The sequence below is a fragment of the Saccopteryx bilineata genome, chromosome 1, assembly GCF_036850765.1.
Source record: "Saccopteryx bilineata isolate mSacBil1 chromosome 1, mSacBil1_pri_phased_curated, whole genome shotgun sequence".
In the NCBI taxonomy this organism is placed as follows: Eukaryota; Metazoa; Chordata; class Mammalia; order Chiroptera; family Emballonuridae; genus Saccopteryx; species Saccopteryx bilineata.
Genome location: NC_089490.1, coordinates 148,292,495 through 148,307,562, shown reverse-complemented (window position 1 = coordinate 148,307,562; position 15,068 = coordinate 148,292,495). Strand labels below are relative to the sequence as shown.

General features: G+C 45.9%; 2 protein-coding genes across 8 annotated transcripts; one reads left to right on the top strand and one right to left on the bottom strand.

The window, feature by feature from the left end:
- Nucleotides 1-3,175: 3,175 nt before the first annotated feature.
- On the bottom strand, nucleotides 3,176-4,737 carry UBL5 (ubiquitin like 5). The gene is made up of 5 exons (XM_066253339.1): nucleotides 4,594-4,737; nucleotides 4,266-4,332; nucleotides 4,011-4,094; nucleotides 3,836-3,873; nucleotides 3,176-3,336 (listed from the first exon to the last, which is right to left on the bottom strand). Exons 2-5 carry the CDS (start codon nucleotides 4,319-4,321, stop codon nucleotides 3,293-3,295), a joined length of 222 nt encoding a protein of 73 aa, XP_066109436.1. The 5' UTR covers nucleotides 4,322-4,332; nucleotides 4,594-4,737; the 3' UTR covers nucleotides 3,176-3,292.
- A 927-nt stretch (nucleotides 4,738-5,664) lies between these two features.
- FBXL12 (F-box and leucine rich repeat protein 12) lies at nucleotides 5,665-14,810 on the top strand. Of its 7 annotated transcripts, none has more exons than XM_066253338.1 (3): nucleotides 5,665-5,980; nucleotides 6,065-6,137; nucleotides 13,443-14,810. In XM_066253338.1, exons 1-3 carry the CDS (start codon nucleotides 5,877-5,879, stop codon nucleotides 14,262-14,264), a joined length of 999 nt encoding a protein of 332 aa, XP_066109435.1. In that variant the 5' UTR covers nucleotides 5,665-5,876; the 3' UTR covers nucleotides 14,265-14,810. The 7 variants fall into 7 exon arrangements, with proteins under 7 accessions (XP_066109435.1, XP_066109434.1, XP_066109429.1 ...); XM_066253337.1 differs by having other exon boundaries at nucleotides 6,065-6,146; XM_066253332.1 differs by lacking the exon at nucleotides 6,065-6,137 and having other exon boundaries at nucleotides 5,665-6,029.
- The last annotated feature ends 258 nt before the right edge of the window (nucleotides 14,811-15,068 follow it).

Below are 15,068 nucleotides of genomic sequence, written 5' to 3'. Positions count from 1 at the left end.
TATTTTACCTAAAGCAATTTATAAATTCAATGCAATACCAATTAAAATACCAATGACTTACTTCAAAGATATAGAACACATATTCCAAAAATTTATATGGAACCAAAAGCGAACACGAATAGCCTCAGCAATCTTGAAAAGGAAGAATAAAGTGGGAGGTATCACACTTCCAGATATCAAGTTATACTACAAGGCCATTGTACTCAAAACAACCTGGTACTGGCATAAGAACAGGCATATAGATCAATGGAACAGAACTGAGAACACAGAAATAAACCCACACTTTTATGTACAACTGATATTTGACAAAGGAGGTAAGAGCATACATTGGAGTAAAGACAGCGTCTTCAACAAATGGTGTTGGGAAAATTGGACAGCTACCTGCAAAAAAATGAAACTAGACCACCAACTTACACCATTCACAAAAATAAACTCAAAATGGATAAAAGACTTAAATGTAAGCCATAAAACCATAAGCATCTTAGAAGAAAACATAGGCAGTAAGCTCTCTGACATTTCTCGCAGCAATATATTTGCCGATTTATCTCCATGGGCAAGTGAAATAAAAGACAGGATAAACAAATGGGACTATATCAAACTAAAAAGCTTTTGCACAGCTAAAAACAATAAGAACTGAATAAAAAAACAAGCTACACAATGGGAGAATATATTTGACAATACGTCTGATAAGGGGTTAATAACCAAAATTTATAAAGAACTTATATCATCTCACACCAGCCAGAATGGCGCTCATCAAGAAAACAACACAGAATAAGTGCTGGTGAGGATGTGGAGAAAAGGGAACCCTCCTGCACTGCTGGTGGGAATGCAGACTGGTGCAGCCACTGTGGAAAACAGTATGGAAATTCCTCAAAAAATTAAAAATCGAACTGCCTTTTGACCCAGCTATACCACTTTTAGGAATATACCCCAAGAACACCATAGCACTGTTTGAAAAGAAATGCACCCCCATGTTTGTGGCAGCATTGTTCACAATAGCGAAGATCTGGAAACAGCCCAAGTGTCCGTCAGTGGACGAGTGGATTAAATAGCCTTGGTACATATATATTATGGAATACTACTCAGCCATAAGAAATGATGACATCGGATCATTTACAATAACATGGATGGACCTTGATAACATTATACTGAGCAAAATAAGTAAATCAGAAAAAACCAAGAACTATATGATTCCATACAGAGGTGGGACATAAAAATGAAACTCAGAGACATGGATAAGAGTGTGGGGGTTACGGGGTTGGGGGAGGGGAGGGGCACAAAGAAAACCAGTTAGAAGGTGATGGAAGACAATTGGACTTTGGGTGATGGGAATGCAGCATAATCAAATGTGAAAATAACCTAGAGATGTTTTCTCTGAACATATGTACCCTGATTTATCAATGTCACCCCATTAAAATTAATTTAAAAAATAAAACTGAAGTTTATACAAATGTGTTGAGAAAGTCCTGACGTCAGGAGAGAGAATGGGGTGAGGAAGATTTTCCTTTTGGTGTATACTTTTCTATGCTGACTTGAAATCAAAAGGAATTACCTTGTCAAGGCTGTCATGTAGTTTATTTATTATTTTTGTTTTACTTCAGGTCTTCTATTTGTTAATTTCTTTTAATATATATTTTTAAAATTTATGGGGGTGACATTGGTTAATAAAAGGCTGTTGTGTAGTTTTAAAGAATTTCTTTGGTTTTTGAACAGCCAGGTGGAGGGGGAGATTGAGCTTTAAGTGTAGGAAGAAGAAGGGTACCAGGAAATAGACATGTCTTAGGGGTAGGGGGGGGCTAAGAAGCAGGTAGAGAGGTGACTAATGGGAGACCAAATAAAAACCATTCTTAATGCACTATAGGCTGGCAGCATCCCAGGCAGCTTAGTGATGAAGGGAAGGCAGAGGCTGGAAGGAAGGAGCTTGGAGGGAAGAGGAGGCACAGGGAGCTAGACTGCACTGTGATTAGGGACTAAGGAGGACAGGGCAGGTCAATACAAGAGAGGAGAAAAAGAATGGAGCAAGCTTCTGCATGAAGCTCTTGAGAAGGCCTTCAGAATATAGCTCTGGGAAAGGATAGTGCCAAGGTCGACCCCAGGATTTGTGGGTAGGGGCACAGAGTTGAGGTGTTTGTTGTCTTGTCTATTCACACCTGGGAGAAGGTGGCTGGAGACAGCTAATAACACTATGTAGCAGACATCCTGCTGTTTTAACTGTATTATCTCATTGAAATGTGGGTATCATAATGGTACCCCATTATAAGGGATGAAATTGAGGAGCAAAAAAGCTGACTTCCCCAAATCCCACTACTAATGATGTCAAAATTCAGCCTTTGCCACACTGTCCTGCTGTCCACTAGGATTTCAGAAGCACTAGGTACTGTAGATGCTTAACTGTTTTATATCATATGCAGTTTACAACATGACAATGAAGTGAATACTATCAGTTCCAGTTTGGAAAAGGAAATGAAGCCTTAGTGAGATTAAGTAATTTGCCCAGGGTCACTTGGTATCAGAGCTGGATTCCACCCATAGTCTGTCTGAATCCAGAACCTGTATTCCTAACTACTACATCTACTGTCCCTACCCAGAGGCTCCTTAGTCTGTTATGATTACTGTTAGGATGACAGTAATCTCAGTATCTCTTGCCCTTCATAAACCCATGGCAAGGCCCAGACCTCTGGGCTTCCAGAAGGCTCCCAGTCTACTGGCTTAGTTTTCCCTCACTGATCCAGTTAATCTTCAGCTCTTTTTCTTTTTTTACAGAGACAGAGAGAGATTCAGAGAGAGGGATAGACAGACAGGAACAGAGAGAGATGAGAAGCATCAATCATCAGTTTTTCGTTGCGACACCTTAGTTGTTCATTGATTGCTTTCTCCTATGTGCCTTGACCATGGGCCTTCAGCAGGCCAAGTAACCCCTTGCTCGAGCCAGTGACCTTGGGTCCAAGCTGGTGAGCTTTTTGCTCAAGCCAGATATGCCCCCGCTCAAGCTGGCGACTTCGGGGTCTCAAACCTGGGTCCTCTGCATCCCAGTCCCACGCTCTATCCACTGCGCCACTGCCTGGTCAGGCAATCTTGAGCTCTTATTGAGTAACTGGGCACTGAGAGCATAGTGACAACAAGATATCAGCCTCCCCTCATTAGACAGCCTTCATTCAAAGATGACAACAGAGAAGCTGCTTCTAAGTTTTTATTAACATGACTTTTTAAAAACAAGCATCCATACCAGTGTGAGGGGTGAAGGTGGGAAAAGAGGGGAAGGGAGGGCAGGGTGTGGGGAAGGAATTCTGCTCTATTGGTAATAAAGCTCCAGGTTCATCCCATCGTGGATTTCATCTGAAGTAAAGGTGTTAAGGAATCCTTCCTATGGGCTGGGTCCCCACCCTTTTATCTCTCTCAGCTAGGGCAGGGTGGCCTGAGTGCTCTGCTCAGAGCTAAGGAAGCCACTTGGGACTGGGTCGGTTTGATTTGTAATGAATCCAAACTATAAAAAAGGTCATGCTCCTTTTGCACAGCAGACATGACCGAGTCTCACTCCACCCTGACCTCCGTCCACACCAGGTGGAGCTCATTAATTAGTAATATTTTGACCTAGTGCTCACTTTGGCAGCACATATAATAAAATATATATACCTTAAAATGTCTTCTAAGCCTGAAAATATTGCACTAGTCAACCAACCACCTTCCTCCCCAACAAAATAATTACAAGACTCCCATTTTTAAATGCTTACCATATGCTACATACTAAGTTAAACATCTTATGTGTATAATCTCAGATAGATTCAGTATTGAACAGAGAACCAGGACCTTCCTCAAGAAACCATACAAAGGATACAGTCCCCCAGAGAAACGTGGTCCTTAAAAATCGTGTACCTATGGAATAGAAACTTTCAGACAGAAGCCTAAGGTGACTCTACACCCTGGAGGCAGGCTGAGGAAGCCCTGCCCAAGCAAAGGGACTGTCCGCAGCATTTCCCTAACCCAACCCCCAGCTCTGTCACTGCACTCACCACTTCTTCAGTACTATCTTGTTCCAGCGGGTACCCGTCTGGGCTGCTATCAGCTTCTTAAGGTCCCCGATGGTGTCATCGGTGCTGGGCGCATAGGAGTTAAGAAAAATGGTACGGGGTGGTAGAACGCAGAAGGGGACATTGCAGTGCTGAACTCCCTTTGTCAGGACCACATCCGCCCCCTCTACAACATGGACGGAGTTGTCTCATGCCAAACATCCCCACGACCCACTGCCTCTCCCCACTGGTGGATACTTGCACTTCACGCGGACCTTCTTCCCCAGACGGTCGTTGCAAACAACCTCGATCATCCTGTCTGGAGCTACACAGGGAGTGGGGTGGGAGGCAGCGCGGTTAGGACGTCAAGGGTCTCCCAGGCCCCAAGACCTCCGGTAGACTTACGTTCATTTCTCAACCCCCCCAGACCCAAGTCCTCCAGGCCCAAGTCCTTGTCCCAGGCCTGCAGACCCCAGACAGCCGCGCTTCCCCCTCTTTAGGTCGCCTCTCGCAGGCCCGCGAACCGGCAATGGCCGGGTCCTTCCAGCTTTTTTCGGCTGCAGACCACTCCACTTGGCCCCCTCACCTTGAATCGCCCAGAACCTGCCGATGCCACAACCTCGTCGCTGTAGAGCAAAGCCAAAGCCAAAGCCAGGGCCGACACTGAGAGCCGGAAGCGGAAGTGCGCGGCTGGAGCACCGCCCCCCTCAGGTTCCGGTTAATACCTGGCGGCGTTCTTTACGCTCCAACTACAGACCTGGTCTTACGGTCCCCAGGCGCGGCTTTGGGGTCCCCGGACTGGGCAGGGAGACACTTGGCAGTGCGTGTATAGGGCCGAGTGGTGGTCCTGGCCCGTGGAGGGCGGAGATAGGGGCGTGGAAAAGATTTAGAGGTCAGGGGCCAAAGCCCAGCTCGTTGGTTGAGGTCCCATTCACTGCCAGTTGGTGGGACTCTAGAGGGGCTCGAGTGACATCGGGAAGGAGGAGGTGACCTGTCGTTTCTGCGACGAAGCCTCTTACTGCAACTAGGGGGCTAAGGGAAGCCGGGTCGAGTCCAGCAGTCATCGGGTCTAGCCCCCTACTTTCATTCAGGGCTAGGCCTCCTCTCAGGCTAATGCTTCTGCCCCCTTGGGACACCTGGGGTGCCGACTAAAGTGAATTAGCGACGGACCTGTCTGATCCTGGCCTGGGTACCAGCACTTAGAATGGACGTTGTGTGCTCTTTTGAGCATGGGATTGCTAGTTTGAGCATGGGATTATGAATATGATCCCAAAAGTCGCTGACTTGAGCAATGCGTCACTTGCTCTGCTGTAGCGTCAAGCCACATATGAGAAAGCAATCAATAACTAAAGTGCTGCACCAAAGATTTGATGCTTCTCATCTCTCTCCCTTCCTGTTCATCTGTCCCTCTCACCAAAAAAAAAAAAGGCATTATTAAGTATTAAAAAGAAGTCTCACTCTCTTCCAAGTCTTCCGCTTGTGGCCCCTCCCAAACCCCGCCCGGCCTTTGTCACTGCCCTAGCTACGTCTACGAGTCTTCGTTCTCGTCACTAGCCCCGCCTCCGAGTATTGTCACCGCCTCTAGCCCCGACCGCGAATCACATCCCCCGCCCTTAACCACGCTCCTGATGTTGTCACCGCCCCAGGCACGCTTTCCTAGCTTAATTCTGTTTCGAAGCCCCATCCGCTGCGCGTCTCCCCAGACCCCTCAGACCCGCAGCGCCGCATCACACTCCCTCAGAAGGAAAGCTGAAGCTCCCGCCGGCTGCCGTGAGGCGGTGGCCACCTCCCTGCCGGCACCACCTCTGCTCCCGCCTCCTGCGGAGCTCCTTAGACCAGTCTCCCAAGTTCCTTTAGCCAGAAGTGGAAATGCGTGTCAGCGGGATCATGGCGACTTTTTCGGACCTGCCGGACTCGGTCATGCTGGAGATTTTCTCTTACCTCCCGGTCCGCGACCGGATTCGCCTTTCCAGGTGCGGCCTTGCCCCGCAGTTGGGAGTGGGGGACGAAGAGTCATGCAGGGTAGGATTTGTTCTAACCGCGGTTTCCTTCCTCAGAGTGTGTCACCGTTGGAAGAGGCTGGTGGACGACCGGTGGCTGTGGCGACACGTCGACCTGACGCTCTATACGGTAACTGGGGTAGGTCGGGCGAGCCTGGGCCGCGTTCTGGTGGCCGGACCTCAAGGACCAGCCCTCCCACACTGGATTTCGAGCCAAGGCTGTTCAGGGAGCGTCCCGGCCGTGTCGCTTACCTGCGCCACTGAGAGAGAGAGCTCCCGGCCTCGGTTTCCCCATTTCCAAAATGGGGTTAACCGAGATTTGCAAGGAATGGGTTTAGAGTAGTGTCTGAAATATACATAGTCAACATACATAAATGCTGGTTGGTTAGATTATAATTTATGATTATTTTTACTGATGAGTTTTCATAGGGAAATAATTTTCCATAGTCAACTTATTTCCAGAAATAATTTCCTGAGTAGTGCAACTGAACCATTTCTACTTTCAACCATTTGCATTTTATTTTACTTTATTTTATTTATTTTAAAAGAACTTTTAATTATGCACACATACTTTTTTAAAAATTGATTTGGGAGAGAGAGAAACATCAATTTGTTCCACTTATTTATGCATTCATCGGTTGATTCTTATATGTGTCCTGACTGGGGATTGAACCTGCAACCTTGGCTTATCGGGACAACGTTCTAACCAACTGAGCTACCCGGCCAGGGCCTACCATTTGCATTTTATTTATTTATTTTGTTTTAATTATGAACTATTTCAAATACAGAAATGTATAGAGAGGCCCTGGCCGGTTTGCTCAGTCTGTTCGAGAATCCCCCTGAAACACCCAGTGTTGAGAGTTCATCCCCCATGGGGAAAGCAACCAATGAATGCACAACCAAGCAGAACAACAAATGAATGCCTCTCTCTTTCTCATTCCCTTCCTGTTTCTCTAAAATCAATCAATTAAAAAAAGTCTATAGACCCTAACAGTTTCAGATAAACAGGCACTCACCACCTAGATTTAATCTGGGTTTTTTTTTGCCTTATTTACTGCAGATTGTGTGAAACACATACAAATGTTTACGTATGCATAAACATTTATATATTTATTGCACTTTTTGAAAACCTCCTCAGAGGTAACTACTATTATAAAATGGAATTGTAGTCTTTTTTTTTTTAAATGAATGCATTTACTTTCAGGAATTTCTTTTTTCTTTTTTCTTTTTTTTGTATTTTTCCGAAGCTAGAAACGGGGAGAGACAGACAGACTCCCGCATTCGCCCGACCGGGATCCACCCGGCACGCCCACTAGGAGGCGATGCTCTGTTGCGACCAGAGCCACTCTAGCGCCCGGGCCATCTTTGCTCCAATGGAGCCTCAGCTGCGGGAGGGGAAGAGAGAGACAGAGAGAAAGGAGAGGGGGAGGAATGGAGAAGCAGATGGGCGCCTCTCCTGTGTGCCCTGGCCGGGAATCGAATCCGGGACTTCTGCACGCCAGGCCGACGCTCTACCACTGAGCCAACCGGCCAGGGCCGAATTGTAGTCTTTCTTTTGGCATTTTTGTTTTGTTTTTTTTGGTGACAGAGACAGAGAAAGGCAGAGAGAGGGACAGATAGATGGGCAGGGAGAGAGCTGAGAAGGATCAATTCTTCATTTTGGCACCTTAGTTTCTCATTTGATTGCTTTCTCATATGTGCCTTGGCCGGGGGCTACAATAGACCAAGTAACCCCTTGCTCAAGCCAGTGACCTTGGGCTCAAGCTGGTGAACCTTGCTCAAACTGGTGAGCTTGGGGTTTCGAACCTGGGTCCTCTGTGTCCCAGTCCGATGCTCTATCCACTGTGCCACCGCCTGGTCAGGCAGACTCTCTGGCATTTTTATTCACTTTCTATGTATGTGCCCATTAGCAATATGCAGTATTATTATTGTACTTCTAAAGTTTATTTTATTTTATTTTATTTTTTTTTTAAATTTGAACTTTTTATTTTTTTTTTTAATTTTATTCATTTTTTAGAGAGGAGAGAGAAATGGGGAGAGAGAGACAGAGGAGAGAGAGAGAGAGAGAGAGAGAGAGAGAGAGAGAGAGAAGGTGGGGAGGAGCTGGAAGCATCAACTCCCATATGTGCCTTGACCAGGCAAGCCCAGGGTTTCGAACTGGCGACCTCAGCATTTCCAGGTCGACGCTTTATCCACTGCGCCACCACAGGTCAGGCTGTACTTCTAAAGTTTAGATGATACTATTTTACTGTTTAGACAATTAAATGCTATTTTACTTATATATCCACCTACAACTAGCTTTATTCACAAATCACTTTTGAGATTTATTCTGGTTGGTGTGTATAAATCTAGTTCATTTCTTTAACTGCTGTTAAATGAATATAGCAAATTTGTTTATCTTTTTCCTGTTGTATGTTTAGGTTATTTCCAACTCTTTACTATTACAGTGTTATAAAGTAGTGTTTCAAACTTTACTGTGCAAATGAATGACCTGGGGATCTTATTAAAATGCAGATCTGCCTGGTCTGGTGGCACAGTGGATAGTGTGTTGACATGTAGCACTAAGGTCACTGGTTCAAAACCCTGGGCCTGCCCAGTCAAGGCACATATGACAAGCAATCAATGAATAACTAAAGTGAAGCACCTCCTGCAACTTCTCTCTGTAAAATCAATAAAATGAAGATATGATTCAGTGGTCTGGAATAGGCCCCAGATTCTGAATTCTGACAACCTCCCAGGTGTTACCCATGCTGCAAGTTCTTGTTCCACAAGAATGTCCTTGTTTCTGTCTTCTTGTATCCAGATACAAGCTATGCTAAAACCTACAAGTGCAGTTCTGAGAGGTAAGGTTATATATATATAATTTTTTTCCCCCCCCTGAAGTTGGAAACGGGGAGGCAGTCAGACAGACTCCCGCATGCGCCCGACTGGGATCCACCCGGCATGCCCACCAGGGGCAATGCTTTGCCCACCTGGGGGTTGCTCTGTTGCAACCAGAGCCATTCTAGAGCCTGAGGCAGAGGCCACAGAGCCATACTCAGCGCGCCTGGGCCAACTTTGCTCCAGTGGAGCCCTGGCTGCGGGTGGGGAAGAGAGAGACAGAGAGGAAGGAGAGGGGGAGGGGTGGAGAAACAGATGGGCGCTTCTCCTGTGTGCCCTGGCCGGGAATCGAACCTGGGACTCCTGCACACCAGGCCGACGCTCTACCACTGAGCCACCTGCCAGGGCAGGTTATTTATATTTTATCATCTTCAATTCTTCATCTGCAATTCCGAGATCAAAAAGTTTGCAAAGCTGAAAGTTTTGTTTTGTAAGCGTGGCACTAATTCATTTGGTGCCAAAACCTGATCTTAACTGTTGTGAGGATATTAATATTCTTTTATTTATTCCACTTAATCTTTCTTTTTAAAAATTTTTTAAATTTTTTTATTTTAGGGAGAGAGAGAGAGAGAGAGAGAGAGAGAGAGAGAGAGAGAAGGACAGAGGGACAGACAGGAAGGGAGAGAGATAAAAACCATCAACTTGTAGCTGCGGTAATTTAGTTGTTCATAGATTGCTTTCTGAGACATGCCTTGAACAGGGGGCTCCAGCTGAGCCAGTGACCCCTAGCTCAAGCCAGCGACCTTGGGCTTCAATCCAGTGACCTTTGGGCTCAAGCCAGCCACTTTGGGCTTTAAGCCACCGACCTTTGGGCTCAAGCCAGTGACCTCGTGCTCAAGCTGTCAACCTCCCTCAGAGTTTCGAACCTGGGTTTTCAGCATCCCAGGTTGACACTATCCACTGCGCCACCACCTGTTCAGGCCATTTAGTCTTATTTTATACTGAATAATATTAACTTGATAATGAGGTGCTGACCTAGACTGCAATGATGGTATTATATATGGTATCTATGCCATATTAATTCTGAATTCTGAAACCTATCTGTCCACAAGGTTGTGGTCCTGTATAGAAATTATTTTTGTAGAGATTGCCTTTTAAAAAATGATTTTTTTCTGTATTATTTTATTCACCATCTTGTGAAAAATATCAAACATATGTAAAAGTTGAAGAATAGTACAAAGAACACCAAGCTACGCCACCATGAATATTGAACTACATTTGTTTTATTACCTGTTGATATATCCATCCATCCCTCTTTCCATCCACCAATCCATTTTATTTTTAAAATACATTGCAAAATAAATTGCAAATAAAACAAACAGAAACAAAAAAAAGTTGAAATATTACCACAGATGAAACTAAGCATTTGACAGTTTCCTTCCCTAGAGTAATCACTATTCTATCCCATCTTTTTTTTTTTTTAATTTTTATTTTAATTCATTTTAGAGGGAAGAGAGAAAAGGAGAGAGAGAGAGACAGAGAGGGAGAGAGAGAGAGGAGAGAGACAGAGAGAGAAGGTGGGGAGGAGCTGGAAGCATCAACTCCCATATGTGCCTTGACCAGGAAAGCCCAGGGTTTTGAACCGGCGAGCTCAGCATTTCCAGGTCGACGCTTTATCCACTGCGCCACCACAGGTCAGGCCTATCCCATCTTTTATGCATTTATGCCCTTGCATCTATATAGAGAAGAAAAGTACAGTGGTTACAAGAGCAAGACTGGCTTTTGGAGTTAGGTTGTGTTCAGTCTTTGCTCTCTCCTCAATCTTAGCTTTTTCCCTCCTGACAAGATTCTGGCCAAGACATTTTCTCAGACACCTGCTATACAACCAGGTACTGTGTGAGCTTTCTAGTTCAGTGCTCAGCCCTGCCCCTGGCAAACAGTAGGTACTCAATAAATGATAGCTATTATTAGTATTGTTCTTTTCTTTTACATATCAGGTATCATTTTGCCACTCTTTCCTGTACATCTTAAGGTGTTACGCATTAGTATCTTTACATCTACTTTGTTCTTAGTTGCTGCCTATGTGGCTATTTTCAAAGGACATTTAGTGTTTTTTTCCCTAGCTTTTTTTTTCATTAATTCTTTTTTTTTCCTTTTTTTCTTTTTAGGTAAGAGTAGGGGAGATAATGAGGCAGATTCCCACATGTGCCCCAACCAGAATACACCCAGCAATGCTCTCTAGGGCCCATGCTTGAGTACTGAGCTGTTTTTAGCACCTGAGGCTGACATGCTTAGACCAACTAAGCTATCCTCAGTGCCCAGGGCCACACTTGAACCAATTGAGCCACTGATTGTGGAGAAGAGGGAGAGAATGGGGAGAGGGAAGGGGAGAGAAGCAGATGTTTGCTTCTTCTGTGTGCCATGACTGGGAATCGAACTTGGGATGTCATACTTCAGGTTGATACTCTATCCATTGAACAACTGACCAGAGCCTTTTTTTTTAGTGAGAGAGAGAGAGACAGAAAGTGGGAGAGAGAGACAGAAAGGGAAAGAGATGAGAAGCATCAACTCTAGCTGTGGCACTTTAGTTGTTCATTGATTGCTTCTCATATGTGTCTTGACGGGGGTTAGGGTGAGGCTCAAGCTGAGCCAGTGACTCCTTGCTCTGCTAGTGACCTTGGACTCAAGCTGGCGACTTTGGGGTTTCAAACCTAGGACCTCAGTATCCCAGGTTGATGCTTTATCCACTGTGCCGCCACTGGTCAGGCTTTTCCCTAGTTTTTGCTGTTTTTTTCTAGGGTAAAATCCCCAAAAGATGAATTACTAGGTCAGACAATATGTGCATTTAAACAAATGAAAGAATTATTGAAAAAATAAATAATGTATTGTACACAGGATTCACAATATGCAAAATAGTAAAAGATGAAAAGGGCCTGGCCTGTGGTGGTGCAGTGGATAGAGTGGTAACCTGGAATGCTGAGGTCCAAGTTTGAACCCCTAGGCTTGCTGGGTCAAGGCACATACAACAATCAATGAACAACTAAAGTGAAACAACTAAGAGTTGATACTTCTTGCTCCCCCACCTCTCTGCTCTCTGTATAAATAAATAAAATCTTAAAAAAAAAAAAGGTGAAAAAGAAGGTCTCCCCTCACCCCCAGTAGTCCCAAGTCCACTCTGGGTTTTTCCCCCAAAGGTAGCAAATACTCTCATTTTCTTTGAAATCCTTCTAGAGATATTCTCTGCATACAAAAACATCTATATTAAACAAAACAGGTTCAGTAGGTATCTACATTTTAAAGTTTAATAAAAGCTATAAGATTGCATTTCAAAGTAGTCAGACCAATACCAAAGCCCACCCTGGATAGCTGCCTGCTCTCCAGCACATCCTGGCCAATATTTTATATTCTCTCTCTTTTTTTTTTTTTAGGAGGGGAGGCAGAGACACTCTCGCATGTGCCCTGGCTGGGATACCCCTGGCAAGCTCACTAGGGGGCGATGCTCTGCCCTTGCTCTGTTGTAACTGGAGCCATTTTTTAGCACCTGAAGCGGAGGCCGTGGAGCCATCCTCAGCGCTTGGGGCCAACTTGCTCCAGTTGAGCTGTGGCTCCAGAAGGGGGGGAGACGAGAGAGAGAGAGAGAGAGAGAGAGAGAGAGAGAGAGAGAGAAGCGAGAGGGGGAGGGGTGGAGAAGCAGATGGGAGCTTCTCCTGTGTGCCTTGAGAATTGAACCTGGGATACTCACATGCCAGGCCGATGCTCTACCACTGAGCCAACCCACCAGGCCCATATTTGATATTCTGAAATGTAAAAAGGTTTGTCCCTCAATCTTGCAGGTTTAAATTTGGCCAGGAAGGTGTGATTTCTCTGTCAAAAATAGTCAACAGAATTTGTTATGCATTTTGTTGTTTTGTTTTCTCTTTTTATTTTTTAGGTAAAATGCACACACAATGAAATGTGTAGTGCAATGAAATGTGTAAATGCTGTTGCTTTTACCAGGCTGTGATTTTTTTTAAACCTAGAGCTAATGTACCCTGAGTAGTTTTAGCCTTTTTCAGTTTTATTTTATGTTGCTTATTTCCAAGGTAGTCATTAAAAAAGGAGTAAAAGTACTGGTTGCTTTGTTTTCTTACTCACTCTAGAACAGTGGTTCTCAGCCTTTCTAATGCCGTGACCCCGCAGTACAGTTCCTCATGTTGTGACCCCAAACCAAAAAATAATTTTGGTGGCTACTTCATAACTGTAATATATGCAGTATGTATTTTCCGATGGCTTTAGGCGACCCCTGTGTTTTGGTCGTTCGACCCCCACCGGGGTCGTGACCCACAGGTTGAGAACCGCTGCTCTAGAAGATAATGAGAATCCATTCCGTTGCTAAAGAGAGATCTGTTTTGATCTTCTCTTTCCTTCATTGCTTTTGTTCAGATCTAGAGGTCACAATGGTGGGGGTTAAATTGTTTTGTTAACCCTGGAAGTATCTGGTCGGGTGAGGCTGGGGGTGGGAGGATAGTTCAGGGGAGCAGCAGAACCCTTCTGGGGCTTGTCTGACTCAGGCTGGCTGGGACCTGGGAACAGCCCCTGTCTCTCACCCAGTCACCCCTCTCTCTGCCTCTTATAGATGCGGCCTAAAGTCATGTGGCACCTTCTTCGCCGGTACATGGCATCCCGACTCCATTCCCTGCGGCTGGGTGGCTACCTGTTCTCAGGCTCCCATGCTCCCCAGTTGTCCCCAGCCCTGATGAGGGCCCTGGGTCAGAAGTGTCCCAACCTGAAGCGACTCTGCCTGCATGTGGCCGATCTGAGCATGGTGCCAATCAGCAGCCTGCCTTGCACCCTGAGGACCTTGGAGCTGCACAGCTGTGAGATTTCCATGCTCTGGCTTCTCAAGGGGCAGGACCCCACTGTGCTGCCCCTGCTTGAGTGCATTGTGCTGGATCGTGTCCCTGCCTTTCGAGATGAGCACCTGCAGGGCCTGACACGCTTCCGCGCCCTGCGCTCACTGGTGCTGGGTGGCACCTACCGGGTGACTGAGACTGGGCTGGATACAAGCCTGCAGGAACTGAGCTACCTGCAGAGGCTGGAGGTGCTGGGTTGTACCCTTTCGGCTGACAGCACCCTCCTGGCCATCAGCCGCCACCTCCGAGATGTGCGGAAGATTCGGCTGACTGTCAGGGGCCTCTCTGCCCCTGGCCTGTCAGTCCTGGAGGGAATGCCAGCTCTGGAGAGTCTGTGTCTGCTGGGCCCACTCATCACTCCAGAAATGCCTTCCCCAGCTGAAATAATCTCCTCCTGCCTCACCATGCCTAAGCTTAGGGTCCTTGAGCTGCAGGGCCTGGGGTGGGAGGGTCAGGAGGCAGAGAGGATCCTGTGTAAGGGCCTGCCCCACTGTCTGGTCATTGTCAGGGCCTGCCCCAAAGAGTCTATGGACTGGTGGATGTGACTCACCAGCTGTCCCTGAGACCCATCTCAATTTTCTTTAATGTGCCCCAAGCCCTCTGAGCGGCACCTTGCAGATGGCAGGTAATTAGGTTAGAGGGGCCTGGAGGCCAACGGTAGAGAGAAATGAGGCCTTGGCACCACCAGACAGTTGGAATTGTTTGCCAGTTGTGTGGCCTCTGTTACATCAGCCAGCCTGGTCCCCACATCTTGAAATAGGAAAGACCATAGCTACCTCATGGTTATGTTGCTAAGCCTTAAACTTTACCAAGCCTGAGAAGGTGCTCAATAAAGGGTCATTCTCAGGGCGGTCCTCAGGAACAGGATGGATGCAGAAGGGTGTGGTTAGGAGTTAGGGGCCTGAGAGGCCAGTGCTCCTTAGGAAGCCTGGAAGGACTGCCTACATGTGCATCCACACGCCTACACACCACTAAACTATACCTGCATGCCTGGAGGCGACAAGAGAAAGTGCAGGTGTGACGCGTCTTTCATGATTAAAATATTAATGAAGGTTCTAAATTGTATTTTTTTGTATTTTCTATTTCTCAAGTTTTCCACAATATATATTATTTTGGTATTAAATAAAAATACTTTTTTTTTTTGAAAAAGCATTTAGTTCATTCAACAAATGTTTCTAAGCCCCTGCCATTTTGCAGGCACTGTCCTAGGTGCCAGTTCATAGACGTGAACCAGACAGACAAAACCTAAGAGGACAGAGTGATAAACAGGTGAGTCGTCCATGGAACAGTTTCAGAAACCAAGACAATAAACCAGGGCCACGTGATGGAGGTGTGTGGTTAGTGGAGCG